Source organism: Ctenocephalides felis, unplaced genomic scaffold, assembly GCF_003426905.1.
Source record: "Ctenocephalides felis isolate EL2017-DRISC unplaced genomic scaffold, ASM342690v1 CF-g0.4_SCAFFOLD_01886, whole genome shotgun sequence".
Lineage (NCBI taxonomy): Eukaryota > Metazoa > Arthropoda > Insecta > Siphonaptera > Pulicidae > Ctenocephalides > Ctenocephalides felis.
The window spans coordinates 63,808,861-63,832,515 of record NW_020538040.1 but is presented as its reverse complement, the minus strand read 5'-3'; the positions used below and the strand labels follow the sequence as shown (position 1 = coordinate 63,832,515).

General features: G+C 29.2%; 1 protein-coding gene across 5 annotated transcripts in view; it reads right to left on the bottom strand.

Annotated features, from left to right (window-relative positions):
• Nucleotides 1-2,759: 2,759 nt before the first annotated feature.
• The window catches only part of LOC113376548 (NPC intracellular cholesterol transporter 1-like), a 31,304-nt gene continuing 10,408 nt past the window's right edge, over nt 2,760-23,655 (bottom strand). For 2 of the 5 annotated variants that reach the window (XM_026616504.1, XM_026616503.1), the window contains exons 3-15: nt 14,085-14,204; nt 13,697-13,931; nt 13,410-13,486; nt 13,105-13,320; nt 12,797-12,989; nt 10,594-10,743; nt 9,228-9,413; nt 8,559-8,837; nt 8,241-8,439; nt 6,753-8,113; nt 5,132-6,001; nt 4,194-4,456; nt 2,790-2,917 (exon numbers count right to left, since the gene is read on the bottom strand). In XM_026616504.1, the coding sequence (XP_026472289.1) occupies nt 4,194-4,456; nt 5,132-6,001; nt 6,753-8,113; nt 8,241-8,439; nt 8,559-8,837; nt 9,228-9,413; nt 10,594-10,743; nt 12,797-12,989; nt 13,105-13,320; nt 13,410-13,486; nt 13,697-13,931; nt 14,085-14,204 (4,149 nt within the window). In that variant the 3' untranslated portion in view covers nt 2,790-2,917. Of the gene's footprint in view, nt 2,918-4,193; nt 4,457-5,131; nt 6,002-6,752; nt 8,114-8,240; nt 8,440-8,558; nt 8,838-9,227; nt 9,414-10,593; nt 10,744-12,796; nt 12,990-13,104; nt 13,321-13,409; nt 13,487-13,696; nt 13,932-14,084; nt 14,205-23,655 lie in introns of all 5 variants that reach the window. The other 3 variants (XM_026616508.1, XM_026616505.1, XM_026616507.1) reach the window with 3 other exon arrangements.

Here is a 23,655-nt window from a genome sequence, read left to right as displayed (position 1 = left end):
ATTTTTATATATCCTTATAAAAGCTATTTCTATGGTATAATTTATTTAATTTAACAAAAATTTGCAATATTAGCTTGTATTTTAAAAAGCTGATTAAAATTTATTGTGAAGTATCTAATTTATTAAAAAAAAAAAAAATCTAATATAATGAATAATATAGAAATGAATGAAAACCGACTCGAGTGCAGTCAACATTACTGATAATGTGATTTGATGCATTTTGCTTTATTAAAGGCTAAATATAGTTCAAAATGGACCAGTGTATTAATTTAATATTTATCACTTATTTAATTCAAATAATTAATCACTACAGTTTGTAATTATAAATTAATGTAATTATTACTACACATAAAATGATGTACAAAGTTTAGATAGATTATAGATGTAAATGTGCCTTGTGCTTACTAAAAATTCTTGGCATAAATCCCATTTTAAATAATGTAATAAGTTATTCCCATCACACAATTTTTTTATCACTAATCTTCATAACTCAAGAAGATTAATTACTTGTAAATATTTTCAATGGATAAAATGATTTTACTGAAATCATAAACAGCAGTAATTAAAATCATGATTTTTATGAAAAATTAGCTTGAAATAATATATTGTAAAAGATATGTAATGTTTTTAATTCCGAAGAACATTAAATTTGTACAGCATACTTATAGAGATTTATTATTTAAAACTGCCAAGCATGTATGTGAATAAAATTATAAACCATGAACAAAAATGTATATGTAAACAAGTATACAAAATATTTTAATCAATAACAAAAGTTTATGATGTACGTGTTAAAATGTTTCACACAATTTGTAACCATTTGTAGGCCATAGTAAAAGTTAAGAGCAAAAGGTATAACAAACATAAAATTGTTGAATATCTTTATAACAAGTCGTTATGGAAAACTAATATAAATGTTTGCATGCACGTGATACAAATAAGTTGACATTTACCATTGTGATATATTTGTATTATTCGTTAGGATAATATTACATGTACCGTTTTTATAAATAATGATTAAAAGAAGTTCATTAATATAATTCTTGTTCAAATTTTTTATGTCACACAGGTTTATGTTGATGATCGAATTGAAATTATCATCTGTCTTTTTCATGCCCCATTAGAAGTACCATTTTAAAATCTAAACTTTTTTATAGAATATTGAGCAAAATGAATTCTAATAATAGTTAACAAAACATACCTTGTGGTTTGATAACCATGAATATTTCCAGCAGAATCACACTTGCAGCTTTAAAAAACCAATCAATTTATTCAAATCCACACACTATCCACCAAACTCACAATTCACCTCGCATTCCATAATTACACTACACATTATATTTACTTTAATGTATTATTGTCTTGATTTACTTGTACATTTACTTGTTGAAGAGATAGGTTAGACAGTAACGGTTACAACGCACTTCAAAATTTCGTTTTATTACTAACCTGAAGTAACTCACTTAGAAAGTTAGATTTTATTTACTCACTTAGAAAGTTTAGATTAGATTTATAAAATAAAATTATCGAATCAAAAAGTCGAAATAATAGAATATAAGTATAAGAACTACTAAATATAAATGTTGGGGCTGCGGTATTAACAACCGCAGTCATTTTCTTAACTTCCTTATTGTTCGGCGAAAGGAAATTTGAAACAGCGCGGTTAATCACAAAATTTTATACAAAAATTGAATCTTTGCAAACATTTTATAATAATAGCTATGGTGACATATTTTGCCTCTAATATTTAAGGGGGCGTCCATTAATCACGTGATCGATTTTTTTAGAGATTTTTGTAACTCCCCCCCTCTCCCTTGGTGATACGTCGTGAAATTTAGAATTATTCCCCTCCCCCTCCAAACATCACGTGTATTTTTAGTTACGTAAAATTTTCCGAATAAATTTTTCGAATTTACGAAAAAAACGTAAAGTTTTTGTTTTTTTTTTTGAAAATTTAGGTAAAAAATAAATACATGTGATATCTACCCCTCCCACTAAAGCCTCACGTGATTAATGAACGCCCCCTAATAAAGCCGACGTGATCCATTTAAGCTGCTAATACTTTAATAAACAAAATGTGTAAGAAAAATATCTTTATTTCATTCTGATTTTCTAATTTTACAATTGTTCACTTATGCTATGAAGTTAAATATAGATAAATTTCAAATTTACACAATTCCTAGCTTAGTTACATATTACAGATAGTTTTTCAACAAAAGTTAATTGAATAATATATCTTACAGAAGCATTTCATAAATTAGTGTGCATCAACAGTGATATTCTCATACATTGAAAACATTAACATGACATATTTATTTAGATAGAATTTCTTTATTACCAAATTCAATTTTATAACAATTTTGGCTAAACAAAAATTGCATTAATTTTTTTTATACAATTTGAAAACATGTCATGGTTATTAAAAACCCCACAATTTTATATACAAAACTTTATGTAGCAGTATAATAAATTGTTTTTACAAATATTTAAATACATATTTATACAAAAAGATAATCACGTTACAAAATTTATACACTATCAATATCATTAAAATAATTACACAATCCTAAAATTATCTATGGTGGAATCTGTAAAAAGATCAAATAAAATATGAATGACATTTTCTAATGGGCCCCTCACAGATAAAGTAATATTTTCAGGATACTCTAAATTGGTTTAACAAACAGTATAAAATTAACAATGTTAAATGAAATTTATTCTCAGATGCAAGTGTGACGAAAATTTTTCTATGAATAGGATATGATTTTAGTCTAAAAATAAATTTATTATTGGCTGCCGGATGGAAACACAAGATCTTCGGTGTGATTTATTGATCCATAGATCGGCCGACTTGAGGATTCACTTTGCAATGAGGATACTGATGTTATTCTAGACCGTTTACGTCTTCTTATCACGCCTGTAAAAGATAGATGAAAAATACACAATGAAAATTATGGCTTCAATAATTTAATTTTAACTTTAACTTTACCAACAAAATAAAGCAGCACATAAACCTTCATGATTTTTTACAGAACTACTACAATTAAATGCATGATAGGAACAGTTTAAATATCAAAATAAAAATATATTGATTACTTTTTATGTTGTTTTCTTAAAATTTATAAAGAAGTGAAGTGGTAATAACTGCTTCTACAATTTGCCTTTTTTTAATGTAAGTATCATTATCGCCACACCGTCAGCAAAAATATAACAAACTCTACTATTAATTAATTACTATTACCACTATTAAGTAGAATTTAGTGCAAAGTGCATGAAAAAAGTAGCATTGAAGATAAATGATAGATTTATCTTCTATACTGATCCTATCATTACTATTGTTAAAAGCTCAGTTGTTAACTGCTAATAAATATATGGGTTAAAATCCTAAATTATTATCACAATAAATCACATATAAGCGATTTGTAATATTAAGGGACAATCTTTTAAAGTAAAGTAATACATGAAAATATACTTCCATAAATTGTTGAAATGGCAACAGCATGGCAATGAAATAATTTTTATTCTTTACTATATTTTACCATTAAATTAAAACTATGCATATAATATTTCAAATAATACATGTATAATGTAAAATAATTAGTATTTTTCTACATACAGACCCTTTGAGATACTTATACTATATATGTATATATATACAGAGCAAATAGCCAAAATAAAATATATATTTGCAGTAAACCTAAATTTAAATAATAACTAGAATAGCTGCTCACATAAAATTAAATAACTATATAGATTTATCAAGTTTGAAAATATGTTTGATTTGAATAAGGAATTATTACAAATAATTTTTTTTTAATTCAAAATTATAAACAAATTAGAAAAGGGATCATATATAGCATTCTATCGTCAAGTGAAGTCAACATAATTCTTTGTTATTTCTTGATTTCATTGGTTTAACAAATAATTTGTGTTAGAAAAATCAATGTTTGTCATGATGTTGAAAACCGAATAAATGTAGTTATTCTATAAAAGACTGAAGTAGTAACCTAATAAAGTAATTATTCTATGAAAGACTATAGTAGTTACCATACAGCAAATATGGTGAGGGTGAATAATAGAGTATAGATGAATATCCAAAATTAATTTTGTAATCACAATGACGAGCTAGAATTGCGTGAATATGTGAGCACCTAAATTATGCAACTATAAAGCTACAAACATGCAATTCCTACCTACGTCGATATAGTCGTGCAGTAAATTCCATTATTAGTATTAATTAAAGACATGCTTTCCATACGCACTCTAGGCTGATACGTTTTTTTTGAGTAAAAATGTGGTGTGATATTTTTTAACCTAAATGATTGAGATGACTGATGCGACATTGAGAATTTAGACTGTGGGCTTACTCGATTCAAACATGTCTCCTGGACTTGCATTGAATTCATCATTTCGGCTCTTCTGTGATTCGCCAATTTTTCTTTGTTCATTGGGGATCCTGTAGTATGATAGGTAACAAAATGGTTCTTATTTCAAACAGACTTTTGCCAAAAACTTAAGGTATATAATTATTTAAACTAATAGTGGAAGTAAAATTCATCAAAGCTCTATTATGGTTATTCCATTGTTCATAAAATTAATTTTGAACTGTCAGTAATTGATTACATAAGTTCATAAATTAATAACTATTAGCCAAGAGGCAAAAAAATTTCATATGATTGGCATGTGCAAAATTTATTCGAATCACTAATAATATCCTGCAGAACTATAACCTTTGTTCAATAATTTGACTTCCATCTTTGAAATATATATAGTGTAGAACAGTTTAAAAGATTATCCCAATGAAGGCAAATATTTAATAATGCAGCATGCGTTAGTTAGTAATCAAACATATTTTTAGTGTTTGACATAATGTCATTTTAGTTTCTAATATGAAAGTTTCCAATACAATTAAAATAACAATTAATAAAATAACAAGCCATCACTTTCTGAGAAATACGTATTGAAAAATTTGAATTATTAATAATGATTAAAGCTCAAAACAAATTTTGTTTCAAAAAGTAAACTAAAATCACATTTATGAATATTTATGGACATTTATATAACAATAATAAAATCAAATTAGATTAAATAAGTTAATTAATGATGCATATATTATTCATTATTTACTCACCTATATAACTAAGCAATACTGGTAAAAATATCAGTCCATGGGCCGCACCAAATAGTACAATACCTAAGTACATTCTAAAGTAGAAAACTTGGAATATTTGGCTCTTTGCAAAACCAAGTACAATGATTCCACCAAATTTAGTTAATGTAATTCCTGAAAAGACTGAGCTTCCCATTTTAGTTAATGCATCAGCAGCACGTTCACTTCTTGTGGCTTGTATTGAAACTGAGAAACTATGAACTAAATGTGAACAGAATTCAACTGATATTCCGACAGCCATGACTAAATTAACTAGTGATACAGCATTCAATGTTATATGCCACCAGTACATAAGACCTCCAATGTTAACAACAATCATTGTAATGGATATCACAACCACTAACGAAGAGAAAATATCAAAACCCATCAATAAGAATGTAACAACAAATATAGCCAATACTGATATTCCCATAGACTTCAGTGTGTCAGGCCACATTGTTAAGTATTGCTCAAAGAAAACATAGAATATCGAGTAAGGAAAGACTTCCACAGTCTCATTTCTGCCTTGAGCTTTCAAATTCCATTGTATCATATCCGTAAGATTTTGAGAAATTTTTCTAGCAGATCTCATGGATTCATAATAATCTTTGGATGTTTTCAAAATTGTGTGGTAGGTCATAAAGTAAGAAGAATCCACTTGCGTGAGACTTGACTGTTTTGATAGAAAATGATATTTAACACCTTGTCCATAAGCTGCATGACCAGCTTTTGCACAATCCTCATCTGGATTATCTTGCAAAAAGTAAGGTAAATAAGTTGAAAAATCAGAAGGTATTGGTCGCTTCGTTTTTGTATCAAAAGATATTGTGCAACTGTCACAATCATCTTCATCTAAAAAAAAACATAATAAAATTAAAAATAATAATACATACATACATACACATATATAAATACATAAATAAAGATACATACATATATATTTTTTCATTTGATTATCTCTGAATATGTTTAATAACATATATATATATATATATATATATATATATATGCAGTACAAGTTTCTTATTCACGAAAAAATTGAATTTGCAAATATCAATATTTATAGAAACCAATATTCTTTATGAATGCAGTATTTTGAACTAATTAAAAAAAAACTTTGCCATAGACTGCCTTCATTGCCTGGGCCTTCTTCGCCGCTATCGGTGTTTTTGGGGATATAAACAAACAGATTGAAAACAACCGTATTTATTACTCAATGAATTAAATATATTTTTAAATGTTGCTGTTGCGTTCTATAGTAAAATTTGACTCAAATTGACATGAAACAAAACTTACCAAGTCCATTAAAAAATAGCAATTTAATTGCTTCAATAAGTAATAAAAACATGACATTTAATTTGAAAAATCTTAGTGAAGATTTAAAAATGGCATATGATCTGTGTAATTTATATATGAATATTGATCCGTCTTTGAAACTAAGCGGAAATTTCTGATGCAACTGCTAAAGAAGCTGTTAAAAACTGCCGAGCAAGAGCTCTTCAAATAATTGATATAGTAATGTATCTCCTAAATCCAAAATAATAATAAATAAATTCGCGGCATTTTTATGGAATGAATCCTCGCTAAGTAACTGTTTACTTACTTTGATGTGGACAGAAACTCGAATTCCCAGGATACTGTTTGCAGCAACTAGGTGTTGCTGCCCAATCGAAGTAGTCATCAATCCAACTGCTACTTGGTCTTGCAATATAACTCGTTTCTGGTATTTTGCTTGCCATGTAAATTTGAGTCATTACACTATCTAAATTACAAAATTGTCCGCCGCATACTAAATTTTGTGATGATATATCAGAATAATTAAGTCCGCTTTTTATTACGAAGTACATTGGCGGACCAATACTTAAGAAGTCTTTCAAATACTGGAAGTATTTCAACACAAAACTATCCTCGGGCATTGACAGTTCCTGATCTAGACCGATTTCTATGTGCGGTGCTACAGCTATACTCGAACATAGCCATCCGAAAAATATAACCATTACGCTAGCGCGCACGTTCGGGTTCATTAGGAATGGAACATATATGGATTTAAAGAAATTGTATAGTACGCCTTCTGCGTAAGGTTCGGAATCCTTTTTAGAACCTCGTATACAACATATTATATCATATCTGTTTCCATGCTGCCTCAAAGTATCTAATGTGAGTAGACTCACAAAACAGGTGATCTGCAGCAGAAAATCAATGAGCAAAGCCATACCGGCGTATAAGGCAAACGCTCGAACTGCCGGCATATCTGAGAGTCCGCCTAAAAAGAAGCAACAGCTTTCACTAACAGATGTCAAGAGCATGCTAGGACCAACGTGACCTAAAATTCTTCCAATGTGTTCCTGTATTGTTTCATTTTGCTTCCTAACTTCTCGTTGGTGTGTTTGAACCAAAATAAAAATGTTATCTACGCCGACAGCGAGCACCAAGAATGGAATAACTTCGATGATAATTAATGTAGCAGGTGTTCCAATAAATCCAAATAATCCTACTGAACATACTACAGAAGCCAAAACAATAAACACGCCTCCAAGACCTAGTGTGATTTTACTGTCTATCAGCAGTCTACTGCAAGTTCGTATTTGTCCTAATGAAATAGCAATATAAGCAAACATAATTATATACGAAACTAATATTGTCAATACATCTGATTGAGATTCTCTATATAACTCATCCTCAATTGATCTTTCAGATGTAAATGCTATGTCCATAAAATCTGGCTTCTGTGTACTAGTCCAGTTTTTCATAAAATCAATATATTCTTTTTCCCATTTCATAGCAGGCAAAAGTTTTGTTTTGTTGTGATAATTGTTAACAATAAAAGTCAAAATAACAGCAGATGCATTTTGATAGTTTGGTGATGAAGTTAAGTATTCGCCCGGCTTTAAAAATCCACCCATAGCAATTGCTGGATCTACGGGACCACCGTATGGTGCCAAACACTCTGGATTATAGAAATTTCTGAAAAAAGTAAGAAACTGCAATCAATATTTCATAATTAGAAACAAAATGTTCGATTTGAATATAAGATTAGAAACAAAATAAAAAAAAAAATAGTAAAACTTACAGCAATAATTTGGACACTTACTGTGAACATGCTTTGAAGCGATCAAGATAATTAATCTCGTAACCAAAATCATCTTCACTAGTTTCATTGAATTTATCGATGTCATCTTGATAGTAACCCCATATAGACTGAACTACACATTCACTTACACCTACTGGTCCACGAAATTCAGAAGATAGAGGCGCATAACAAATATTCTTTAAGTCGCCTTTACTCAAAGCTAGAAACAGAAATTATAAAATGTATTTGCAAATTTCAACTTTATTATTCATTCAACTTTATATATAATTAAACCTAAGTTTATACATTTAAATTTTCAATAGTTAATCATTTACTCACATTTAATTCCTTCCTGTAATTCAAAAACTTTCATTAAAAATTTCCGATGGAAAACAGGACCGAATTCTAAGACTCCGTCGCTGGTATTGTGATAAACGTGGGGCAAGTTGACCGCTTTAATAATTACTTGCTCTGTTCTGTAGAATGGCTCAAAATGTGAGTCGAAGTATTCTCGTTCCACACGCGCCCTTGAATCGGGCGAAGCCCATAATTCAACAGGGTCAGTTGTTACTTTCATGTACTTGATGCCATGACCGAAAGCGACGACAAAACACAAACCTGTAAAATGAAAAATGTTTGATAACGTACAACATTGTGTATTGAGGAAAATTGCTAACAACTCGAGATTTTGTCATGAATTATTTCCAACACCGTGGACCAAATTAATACGGGAGAAAGTTTTTATAATTTTGATTTTATCAAGTTAATTTATTTTGTTCTACGCTGCGCTTTAGAAAGTCGCACAATGTGTTGGGCTGCATGTGTTGGGTGGGATAAACACCAATTGAAATGTTGGCAAACTAATGACCAAGTTTATATAATTCAGAAAGATATTCGATATTTATCTTAACTATACATTTATTAACTATATATAACTAAATTTTATTACAAACAGCGAAAATCTACCTGACGAAATTGCAAATCTATATGTAATATAAAAAAACGTACCTAAAAATAGGACTACCCACGGATAAGTAGCACACAAAGTTCCCCATTTAGTAAATACTATTTGCAAAAACGTTTCAGTATTTGCGCCAAGTTTTTCTAATGTTGTTGATTGTACATGAACTCCATCAATATCATCTCCATTAACACCTGGGTGTGAAGATAATTCCTGATCTCCCTCCGTTATACCTGTGAGAAATATATATGTATTAACAAATAGATTATATAACAAAATTGAAAATATTTGAAAATATTAAAAATGTATAAAACGTTTTAAGTACGAAATATATAAATAATACATACACAGATAGAAATGTTAGATTAGATGTAGAGTTAAATCCTTACAATATATATATATATATATATATATATATATATATATATATATATATATATATATATATATATATATATATATATATATATTTCTCATAACATAGAACTCTGAACAATCAAAACGTACACAAGCAATGTGTTAATTAGTATAAAAATAAATACTGAATTAGTAATCTGTACACAAATATCACACCAAAAATTAGTATATTTTTAGAAAGTTAGCACATATTAAATAAAAAATACTGTGGACATATGTTTATATGAAACACAAACAACCCTCTTTTGATATTGAATTATTTGAAATATATTAAATGCAAATCTTATCAATATGTCTTTTTTTCACAGTTATAAAATATATAACCAAGCAAATCTTGCAAATAGTTCCCAGTTTTAATTTTTATGAAAATCATGCACATAATTTGGACAATAAGTATATATATTCAAATACCACATTTTTCAAAAATTGTATTCCTCAAGCAGATAAAATAAACAATCACTGTTAGAAATTCAAGAGTTGTAATAAAGTTGCAGAAAAAAGTTGAACCTAATTCTAATTAATTTATATATAAAGAAGTTATTAATTTGCATAATAATAGTCAGCTAAATGTGATCGACTTAATATAAATGAGCTTGTTGATCAAGTAGGATTGTAAATGCTAGAGTAAAATCTCTCAAATATCAAGAAGTAGTATAAAATTGTATTCAATTAGCTTTGGCTATTAATTAAAATTTTTCGACTATGTTTTAGAACAATTTTGAACATGTTTTATTCATAAAGTGAATAAATTGTACGTGTGTGTGTATGTAAATATATATATATATATATATATATATATATATATATATATACACATATAACATAGGAGAGTATCAGAGTTTCCGGCTAACAAATATCAATCATTTATCATACAGGACTATATAACGCAGCGGCGTTGAGCTCGAACAGCGAAGGAGCTGTTTCAGCTGTGGTATTACACCGACGGCGTGACGTCTTACTCTGGGAACTATACAATTTTTTTTCTCTGATACGTACTGGATCTTTTCGACTGTAGTGGGCTGTCCTCTTGGTCGCCTGATCCGCTGCCCATATGAGTGTGCAGTCCGCCTCCACTGGCGGACGCAAGGCGTCGTCCGACACTGCGTCGAATTTGTTCGGGACCTGAATGCCCTCGCACCAAACCCTCTGTGGGAGAGACAGGAATGTCCCCGCAAAAAGAATAGAAAACAAACACCTTAAACACCGTACACCCGATAACCAATGACAGAAGACAGCCTAAAACACCTAAGCTTCATTCCAAAACTATCGTGTTTCGATGAAATAAAGATTTTCATTTTTGATCGGACATATTCTCTAAAGAAAATATAAATGTTGCACAGAAAATGTTCTATGTATCAACAAATGATGAATATTAGACTATATTCAAGGAAACATACCGGTATCGTTTTCCTTTAAATCTCACGTGAAAAAGCACTAAAATTACAGTCAAAAAAGAGAAACAAGAAACACACCTGAAACATTCAACACATAGTACAGTGTTTTAATAATATTATCCGTATTTAGATGTACTGAACACAGGATCATAGAATAGAACAGACGACTTTAATTAAATATTACACATTTTTTAAGTTATGCAGTTATTGCAAAAAACTGCATAAAATAAGTGACAATTAATGAGGATTATATTTTACATCTGAACTTTACACCTCAATTACTCAATGTCTTTATAAGACAGCTTGTAATTTATATTGTAAATGAAAAATAAAATTACATCTGCTTTTCATCGTCAATCTGTTTTATAAATACACAAAATTTCACGAAATTTGTGAAACCATTTAGTGTGTTCAAGCAATATTAGAAAACATTAATAATATATTTGAACTTAACACCATCGCATAAAAATATTTGGTACATACATAATCTGTGCAAAACATAATACGCGGCGACATATTCTTAAACATTTTGTCATCATTATGTATTGTAATAAAATATGGAGAACCAAACCTTAAGATTGCACAAAAAAGGTTCGCTTCATTAATATCATTTACCTTAAAAAATAAATAAATAACGAAAATGAAGTACGAAATGTATAAATTCGTATGAAGACAAAATGAATGTAAAATATTGTAATAAATCAAATTTCATTGAAACACGTCAATCTTTTCAGCTAAAATGTTTATAATAGGCTTTCTTCTTTAAAATAATACTTATAAATATGTATATATACTAGGGATAGTCAAGATCGCTATTAGTAATATTATATCAGTTCTCAGTAAATTGAAAAGGTCAAATTAACGACGAAATACGAACATCTAAAAATCGATCAATATGTTTAACATTTCACTAGAAATTTCTATAAAGGTTAAAAACAACGTTAAAAAAATAAACTAAATAACGCAAATAGAAAAACCCGATAAATACTCGAAAAAATACTTTTTCTGAAAAAAAAAACTTGCAAAGTACATTTTATTATACGATAGGTGACTCGCAAATTTTACTCCTTCAATTAAAAATATAGTAATATTTAGCACCTTATAAACAATCAACATTAAATGTTTATAGTATTTAACTGTAAAATTTCTCACCGTCATCATATCACATCAAATAATCAAGTACAAAATTACGATGACGTAAGATCATTAAAAAAATAATTTAAAAACATGATGCTAAAAAAGTGTTTTAGATTATTAAATTAAATATATATTTTCCTCGTATATAAATTCATGCACATGGCCATATATACATGCAATGTTAAAATATTAGTATTTTAAAAAGCTCTTTTTGCAAATAGAACACACCTTTCTTCACAATTTAAAATTTGTACGACGCAGCATAATAAATTGAATAAAGTAAAACAAACATAAAAACTGTGCAAAAAAATATTCACGCAACTCACAAAATAATAAAGTGCTATTAATGTCATACTAACTAAAAAGGCACCAAAAAAAACTTGTTTATGGAACCAAGCTAGCGAAAATATGACACTAAGTTGAATAATTATTAATGATTAAATAATTATAATTTTGCGTTGGTTTTATACAAATATCAACAATTTGGTTACATTTTCATACTATTTTAATTAAATATCAACATTAAAAATTTGAACATTTTTTAAAATGATGCATATAAACATAAAAAAATAACTTTAATATAGAAAAAAGAAAAAATTCCTCAAAGTGTGCACTTTCTGCAGTTCAATGAAAAAAAAAACTACATTGACTTAGTTTTTAAAACTTACCGAAATCTTTTCTGGCTGGGCAACAGTAGATACCAAGTAAAAATAGAGCAGATCCAACCAAGAAAACAATCAGCATTATCAAAGCATATCCATCCATTCCGGCAAACTGATATGGCACTGGAGGGGCAGGTTGTGGAGGAGGTTTGGGGCACGTTGCTTCGCAATCAACACAAGAACAAGCTGGTGTTTTTGCCTAAATGAGGTTACATAAATATTCATAAAATGCTATTTAAAACATATCTCTAAGCTGCTATTGTAAACCATTTTTTAATTTAAATATTCATTTATATTTTTAATGGATAACTCACATCTATGCTCTCATTGCAAGGCACAACTTTTGGATCCAAAGGTGAAAATCCGTTTTTCGGTTGTTCAGTAGCAATGTAGTTGATTCCAAATGGAACATATGGATTGCCCTCTTGAGTTCCCATATAATGGAACCATTTGGCAGCAGTACAACGACTAGCACCCCACGTACCGCACATCAAATCTAGTGCGAGCTGACCAGTCGAAGGCACTGATACCTGTGATATAATCATTAGTCAAGATTTCCAAAATTAAACTAGTTTCACAAAAAAAGATTATTGAAAACTAGTGTATTGTTTATCATTACCTGTTTGCATGAATTGAAAGTGCCAGTCAAATAACTCTCCTTGATATATAGGTCGACAGAAGTAATGTATTCTTTATCTGTAAAATACGAACAATTTTATAATGTTTGTAATAATGCTTTTCAAATTATAATAACATGTAAAAATGTATATAATAAATAATATTAGAACATATATTCCAAATTATTATTCAAAGATTTGGTAAATATTTGGCTACAATAAAGTTAAATCTTTTTAAAGTTAATTAAATTAAATTAAGAATATGCATATAAAATTAACTCAAACTAACCATCTTTCGTCTTCTCAGTTGATGTCACATCCAAAAATTTCGACTGCTCAGGAGCACAAGTAAAATCACATAGATGTCTGACTAAATTTGACATGCAGGATGGACATCTTTTTAAGAAATTGGCAGCCAAATTTATGTTGTTATTAAGCACTCCTATCATGTTGGCGTCGCAACATGTCAGTACCCCTTGACCGTTGTCTTGCAGAAGGTGCCCGCACCATTTCTGCAGAAGTTCCTGGAAGCAATTAAAATGTAATATATAGCAAAAAAAAAATATATTGAAATAAAAAATTAACGTAAGGATGGTAATTAAATTCTCACCAAAATTATCATCTCAGAATTAGCGATAAAATAAGGTTCAAAATCATATCAAATTATATTATCTTACTTGTCCTTTGTTGTCTAAGGCTTTAGCGGTACCGTTATACGGACAATACTGGACCCCATGCATGTCCCTATTACACTGGCCATACCACACGCAATGGCCTTCTTCTCCTTTGGCTGGTATCTGTAAGAAATGAAACAACATAATGGAATTATAAATTTTATAAATTATTATAAAATTAATATAATTATCACTATGTATAAAACATTTGTAAAAAATATTTTTTTGAAAAACGAAATATTCTATAAAATTCAGTTATCTTTGCAATTTATCTTTCTCAATAAATTAAAATTGTATTTAGGAGTTGAATACATGTAATACCCAAAAATTAAATTATAATTTAATTCAGATAATGATTTATTGTTTAAGGTATATAAAAAAATGAAGTTATGTCTAAATATATTTTTATATAATTTCTAAAAAAAAATAAGAAAAAAAAAACAAAGTACAAACAAATTAAATATTTATGCAGAATGCCATATGCATACATAATTTTCTTTATTGGAACTTTATTTCTCACATAGTTTATCAATTATTGTTGTCCAAAATGTACATTTGTCGCTAATATATTTGTTGTTTCGTACTTTCACAAAATTTTATTTGACGAGTTTTTCATCCACACAAAGCTTATGGACAGTGCTGATAAAAACTTCTTGAGATTTTGAATATGCACCGCCGAGTTAAAAATTTAACCGAAACAAAAATTCGTGGCTAAAAATGCTTTTACTCGTCGTTTCTCCATACACAATTTGCGTATTTATCCCGCTTGGTTCGAAATAAACCCAAAGAATATATACCCAAAGTTGGCACCTACAAATATTCGAGTTCATGTTACATTTCTTAGCCATCGGTCTGCCACATTTTCACCAAACAACGTTAGTACAAAATGTAATAGTTTTCGGTACACTTTGGCTTCTTTCTCCTATTTCTATTGGATAATGTTTGAAACATGGGACAAGCACTTTTTCTGTTCACATTTGTTCACCGTGAGAGTAATGAAATTTGATTTATACTCATTGCTACAAAATCTGTGAATGAATTTATCAGTTTTAGAACAACGAATTATCAAATTCAAGAATTGAACAATCTCTCGCCATTTCCCAAATAGAAACACCCATTTATTATATTTACTATTGACTTCACAACATCCAGAACATTATTCTAAATGTATCTGTTTTATTTAGTATATTTTGTATAAATCTGCACCTATATTTCGACTCAAACAACTCCCCATTAACATTATTTTCCACCGGCCAAATTAAGTGGGTATTCTAGTGTAGAGCGATGAATTTTAGGTCATTTTTAAAGTGTCGTAAAAGAAAGCAATGAATGTTTTTACTATCCATTTTTTTTTACCACTTGTTAATATTATTAAAATACAATACAAAAACTAAAAAAAAAAAAAATGAAACTGGCAGCTGATGAAGTGGGGGGTCTCTAAAAATTGACACCTCAGTCTTGACATGATTTCAGCCCTCCTAGCTATCCGAAATAAAAGAAATAAAAAAATTATTAATCTACAATGATGTCGCAATCGCCCGAACTAGCAATGAGTAAAAAAATTTTTTTACAAATTGGCGACTGTTTGAAAAAAAGTGTCGCTTTTTACTGTTTTTTTTTTGAGTTTCTCGAATTTTTTAAATATAGTAAAAATTGTAATTTGGGGATGATGCTAGTTCGGGCTACAGATAGGTCTATAAGCAAGACTGTCTGAATCGTGTGAACAGTACTGAAAAAGTCTGTTCTGAGAAAAACGCATTTTAAGTTTTGCGTGGTTTTTTGCTGTCAAAGTCATAAAATGATATGATAACTTATTTTATTTAATCTGCCATTCCTGCTTCATGCATCAGACCTTCTTCTACTTCAAAAAAAACTATATTCTGCATATCTCTCTTCCAATCGAGCAGTTCTAGGTTTATTTGAGCCTCCTTTGAAGCGTTGATTGTACGTATTTCAGATCGTTTAATCCGGGCATTGTCTCGTCTTACAGCATATGAATGAGTTTCTGGTCCAATTTGCATTACCATAAGTGTCAACATTTTTAAAATCGGAAAGAAACCTTCATTGAATATGCAAACAGCAATAAATGTTGCTTTTCAAATACCCGAGATCGGAAATGAATATGTTTCGGCGAGAAAATCCAAATCAACGAGATTAGAGATTCATTATTGTTCTGAGTTGCTGAACCCATACATCGAATTAATAATTCATCTGACGATAAACTGTCTTAAATTGGTCTAATGACTTCCTAATGCCTTTTGTCCAATTAGACGCTTCCAAACCAGTTTGGAGACCGAGTCAGTAAAATGCCTATATCTCCGAAAATAATTCAAATTTTTAAAAACCTTCTCATACCCATATTTTTAGATAGTTAAACTTTAAAAATATGAAATAAAAAAAAAAGAATTTTTTGAATTTCTACACTAGAATACCCCCTTAACAACCGCGGTAGTTAGGACGCATAACATAAAAATATAAAAAATAACTTAAGAGTGAAAAAAATATTATTAGTATATTCTAAAAATTGTCATATAGTTTACACAAAGTTGGAAACGATCAATTTGACCGGTGTTGGAAGGTTTGGTGTTAAACAGATCTATTTTAACCACACAAAAAAGTTTTCCTTTTAAATTTATTCTATATTCTTTTACAAAAAGCAATGAACAGAAACAGTTAACAATATTAAAAGAAAATAGCATTATAATGTGGATCGTGTAAAAAGGTGACAGCCAAAGAGTGATCAATTAATTTATTGTTAAAATGCCTCATTATAAATCTTCGTATGAATCGATAACTTCAATGATGTTGACCAACGTCATATATATTTATAATATTGAATCAGAATATAGGCTAAAAATACTTAAATATAAATTCATGTTCTGCAAAAATCATAAATACACACGCAGATACGACCAACGCATACAGTGATAGATATATTTACATTATAAAATCACTTTACATTAAAAGATTCATTTGTGGGGAATTTGGACACCTTGAACGCATGTATACATTATTTTTTACCATCAATCAAATACGTGCAATGCCAAGAAAGCGGAGGAACTGTGTTCAGTAGTCGCACCAAATTATTCATTGCTTACTTTAGTTTAGAGTTTCATTTTTAACTTTCCATAAGGTAAGTTATAGTAATCGTACAAAAATCGAAAATGATATTATGTGCTCAACTAAGTTTTCGCTGGTATTCGATGAAACTGTAACTTTATTATATAAAAACTCTTACATCTGGTTCATTCTAAGTATTGCCCATCGCTAGACACATCTTATGCCCATCTTTCTAGCAGAGCTCGAATACCTTGGCTCCAAAAGTGTTAGTCTTTTGAGGCTATCCACGAATCAAGTCATTTTGTGATGTGTTGATATGAGTTGAACTGCTGATGAGCCAGACCATGTGCCATCAAACGAAACAAGCAAAAAATGGACAGTGCAATATCTGGGGAATATAGCGGATGGGGTAGGACTTTTCATTTGAGCGTTCCCAAACGTGAGGCCGAGCGTTGTCACGCAGTAAAATCACTCTGCTCGTATTGTGGCCGGTTTTCGCGCAGTGCTCGGCTAAATTGCATCAATTGAGTTCGATACAGTTCTCCAGTGATGGTTTCGCTCGGTTTCAACAGCTCATAATAAATAACACCAACCCGGTCCCACCCCATATGCACAGCATAACCTTCGCAGTGAATATTCGGCCGAACCGAGATTTTCTCCTCTTTGGATTGCTGCAATGTATTCATTTTTTAACATCTGTCACGGTGTGATAAAGAACGACTTCTTTTCTCGCCGCTGGGGCAGTTGTTTACTGGCGAAAATACGATGCTCGACGTCTCTTCGCTTCAACTCACAAGAAACCCAAGTTTCTTGCTTCTGATTCATCCCCAACACATGCAATCGCTTGGAAATAGCTTGGTGGGTAACTCCTAATTCTGAAGCAATTTCTTCTTGAGTTTGGCACGAATCCTCTTCGAGCAAGGCCTTCAATTTAGCGTTTTTGAAGGTTTTGGTCTTCCTTTATGAGGGCGGTCGTCAACATCAAAATCACAATCTTTGAAGCATTAATTCTTTAATCTTTAATTTCTGAGCTTTTATAAATTTTAAGAAGATTCCATTCAAATGGAATTGAAAATCCCCGTTTGTAGGGCATAGAATATTTATTCATACAAATAGTTTCAGTAAAAAAAGTAAATCGGATATACTAATAATAATCAATAAATACATAAATGAATTTTGTCCTTTTGTCATTGAATTGTCGTTTAGATGCGGGATAACACAAAACACTAACAGTAAGTGAGTAGCTCTTTGTGCGTATATTAACCATATCAAAGTGAACTCTCGAACTCAAGCGTCTATTCAATTAACCAGGTTTGATTGAACTGATCCTATAAAATATCGGACAATCTCCAATTCCATGGGAAAATGTTATACATATAGCATTACTACCCCAAATATATATATATATATATATATATATATATTATAAAAATGAAAAGAATACTTGGATACAAATCGTCTACCGTTTTTTCAAAAAAAAAAAAAAAAACGGATCAACCCCTTTCAAACAAATACTATGACTAAATGCAGCCCATTGATTTTAGGGAAAAAATAATTACGAATTTATTTATTTGTAAAAATTTTCCGTAGAAAGTTAATTCGAGGAACAAGTTCTCTCTTCACGTTCTCATTTCATTTTCATGCGATTTTACAATGAAATACTCTTAAAATACTTCAAATATTAAAGATAATATTAAAAGTTTATTAATTACAATTATGAAAAACAGAATTAAAATTAAGTTAAAAATTTAGCTAGTTAATTACAATTATGAAAACAGAATTAAAATTAAGTTAAAAATTTAGCTAGTTAGTTTAAAATTTAGCTAGTTAAGTAAAAAACTGCTAAATAAGTTACGAAATATATTGAATAATAAGTTACGAAATATATTGATAATATATTGAACTAGAATAGTATTTATTTTATTTGAGTAAAAATTTTCCGTAGAAAGTTAATTCGAGGAACAAGTTCTCTCTTCACGTTCTCATTTCATTTTCATGCGATTTTACAATGAAATACTCTTAAAATACTTCAAATATTAAAGATAATATTAAAAGTTTATTAATTACAATTATGAAAACAGAATTAAAATTAAGTTAAAATTTAGCTAGTTAAGTTAAAATTTAGCTAGTTAAGTTAAAAAACTGCTAAATAAGTTACGAAATATATTGAATAATAAGTTACGAAATATATTGATAATATATTGAACTAGAATAGTATTTATTAATCTTAATATTTTAACGACGGATAAATTGCCGAAATTTGTAATCCAACAACTTTGACCTACGTTATTCCAAATTGTCAAATGAAGCATTATGCCAATTGCAGAACATCCATGTATATTTACTTTATACAAGATATATATGCCTATATGTATGCAATCCAGAAAGTTTTATACATCATTATTGTTCGTAAAACAGAACAATCAAAAAACAATTAATATTTGTAAATCATAATGATAACAAATCACACTTATCAAAATGTTCATGCTATTGTTATTAGACAGTGGCATTACAGCGAGTCATATCAGCAATTTCAAATACAAAACATGCAGGAAATAGTCATGTTTTTTTAAACAAATGTAAAGAATTGAAATGATCATCATATTGCAATGCAGTTTTTTAGATACGGAATAGATATGGGAGCAACGGTTGTAATGGGTTTATATTACGTGAGCACGGCACGCGATAAACAAATCGATTGGTAAAAACCAACATATGCGCAAAGTACAAGGTCGACTTATATACAATGAAACTTTTGGCCTGTAATTAGCACTTTTCAAGAAATGTTTCTTATGGCAAAATCCAGAATGAGCAGTGCAAAATTAAACTACTAATGCAGAAAATTTTACTTTTAATTATGGTAGCAACAAATAAAATAATCCAAGGTGAAATACCAAAACTGCTCGAAGCGTGTTTATGGAATGCTTTCCAAAAAACGTTAAACGTCAATGTTTCGAAAATTATTGAAGTGTTTGAATCCACAGATATAATAAACATTTACAATATCACTGCGAAACAATAACTGCAATTTAATTCATCATTATTTGTGCAACTATGTATGTTATATAGTATGTAGGTATGTTATTATAGTATGTTAGTACACAACAGTATTTTATGTCCTGAACTTTACAAGACTTGCTCATTTAGAAAGAATTTTATAATTAGGTAAATGTTAAAATCTTTGTTTTATGATTTAGTAAATTTAATTCAAATTATATTTTTTGTCTCAGAAAATATCGCATCTGCACTTATTCTTCTTGCAAGGCAAGATATGAAATGGAAAATTGAAAATCAAAAATCTTTTTAATAATTTAGCATATGATGTTGAATATAATATATAATTCGGGAAGAAGTAAAAAAAAAACAGATTTAAATAGCAAAAAAATCGATCGGTACTGACGACATGATGTTTTATTGGTTTTTGATGAAGACAGACAGAATACATGTTTGATGAAAACTGTTGATATGTATTTTTACTAACAGTACAATGCACATTATTTACTATACTTTAAATTCCGTGTTTGTTACGAATTCTTGTAACATTCACTTCAAAACTTAAAACTTTTAAACTTATAAAATTTTGTCGATTCAATGCACGTTGTAAAGTAGTATACGAACTACGTAAATATTTAGATAGGACATTTTTATTTTTTCAAAATATTTTTAGTTTGTTTTAGTTTAGTTGTGAACAAACTCCTTGAAAATAACCTCAAAACTTTCTTTTGTTAGCTTAAAAATAATTACAATGTATTTATACATATTTCAACCACTATTCCCTGTTTCAAACTCTATGTCACCATGTTACTTTAAAAAATTCAATCTTTGTATACTTCAAAACCATTCTGAAAAAAAAACTCACTATATGTGTTCAGATTCATCATTTCATCATCAAAAAAACTTGTATTCTGTTAACCCACTCGTACACTCGGAATCTAATTGTTAATTATTTTTTTAACAAAATTACAATTTGCGTTCTACGTACAAGAAATTAATGTTGATTTAATAGCGCGGAAATCTAATTTAGCTCCAACATTTTTCGAATGATGTTATCAACAATTATTACTTTATGTAAACCAACATATAAGTAATTAGGTAAGGCTCAAATATATCAAAGACAAAACTTTATGATGTAGTACAACTACAAATTTTGAGAGATTGGAGAAGGATTTTCAGATACTATTTCTTTAAAATTTAATCACCAATAAAATGAATTCAGCTTCTTGTTACAGTAGCTAAACTATTAATCAGGGATAAATACGTTTAAATACTTAGACAGCTATCACTATTAACTAGGCAAAGTTAAATTATTTTCATGTGTAAATAATGTAAACTAATTATCACAACAGTTAAAAATAAATGTTTCAATTTACACGAAGTCTATAAACGTTTCTAGGACAAGCACAAATAACAAGACAGTCATATTGTGATATTAAAAACAAGAACAAGTTGAGTTGGCAATAAATGAATCACATACAACACATAATTTGCGAGTCAGGAATCAAAAGTCGCGTAACATATGGGTCACAAGTTGGTTCCAATAACATTTTTTGAACCGAATTACGCGCTCTAATCAGTATTAAAAAATATCGGGAAAAGTGCGATCTTCCACAATATATCATAATTAACAAGAGCTTAAAAATATTATATTATATCATATATTATGAATATGTATGTGTGTGTGTATTTTATTTTCTGAATCATATACAATTTAATTATAATTTTAATATAGTAAATGTATAGAAATATTTAGATGTAGACAATATGTAGACAGAGACTAATAAAAATGACTCAGAAAAATACTTGCAAACATTCATAAAGCGGATCGATATCGCATCCGTTAATACATGATTCATACGACTCGTCGAAAAGACTCTCACATTCGTAGTGTTAAATATAATATGTAATCCGAACTGATTGTGAGTCTCTTTCGAGAGCGAGAAAATAAATAATTCTTATCTAAGTATAATGTCATACCAATTCAAATTATCTGTATATAATAACACACCATATCAAATTCCATAAATAATTATTTTCGAAATTATTTTATCTTGAAAATTAAGTAGACGATGCTTAAGTTGTTTGCGCGGTGTTGCGTTGTTGGAATCGATTCAGTTGTAAGCAAAACAATAAATGCAAAAAAAAAAAACTGATAAAAATTTATCAATAATATTATATGCAGAACTTCATTAATTTATATCGATCTATCTTACGATGTATGAAGCTTCATAGTTGTACTATAGCTTGCGTACTACTTATTTATGTACCGAATTTCCGTCTGTGATAATGCGTTTGGGGAGAATAAATGCAAGTTCGAGGCATAAAATTATATACATAACCATTGCCAGATTTTTTCGCTCAGTTTTTTTATTTTCAATTATTCTGTAGATAAAATTTTAAACTAGAAAAAACTAAGTCTAAAACGGATAAAAGGTACAAACCGTTTTAAAACCGAAGTCGCAAGCTAATAATTATAAAAATATACAATGAATATATAAGTGTAGAAAATTAAATCGAACTTTTTTAACATATTAAAATAATGTTACTATAATAAAAAATATTTTTGTATATATATAAAAGGCAATAAGAACTATATGTTCTATGGACTGTTGTGAAGTACATTCCCTAATTTAGCGTTTCTAGAAGGTAACCAATGGTAGTTGACTATCTTCTTTATTATACAATTATTTCATATTGTGAATGAATATATAACATTGCAGTACAAAAAAGCTCGATATCAAGCTGGCTAAGATGGTTATCAAACCCTCGATCAGTAGTAACTAATCCACGATGTTACCATGGGCCGAGCACACTATGAACAAGTTGAGGCCCTGGTTCTACAGGAGCTACAGATTTATACTTGATACCGATCAATAAAGAAGTTGCAAAAATGTAGCAATAATCTTCATTTCGACGATAGTGATAAATGTGTAGTCTATTATATATACAGGTAACCCCCGCGTAACACGGTACTTCTATAACACGGATTCGCTCTAACACGGTTTAAGAATTGATACCAACCCCTTATAACACGGTTCTTTCAAAGCGCGGGTTCGCTTAACACGGTTTCAGAATTGAGCAAAACCCTAATAAAATAAAAAATATAGTAAAATCTATGAAAATTAAACTTTATTTAATCTAAAATTAGTATAATCGCAGTACAGTAGCTCAATAAATGTGTGAAACCAATGCAAAAGATAACTAATATTTGATATTTATTATTCGAGTGCGTACGTATTATATATGAACAATTCTAGGCTTATCCGAACAATTAGTCAATTAGTCTTAAACAAAGATCCTTTAAATAAAATGAGCATAAAATTTTAATAAAGATAACTTTGCATGCAATAAATATATAAATATCTTTTCGCTAAAAGCAACTAATCGCAAATACATTTTTTTTTGCAAAAAATAATGCACGGATCTGGAGGTATTACAGAAAACTGCTTAGAGGATGAGGATATTTTGCAGAAGTGTTGAATGGCACTTATCAGTTATTTATGACAAAAAAATCATA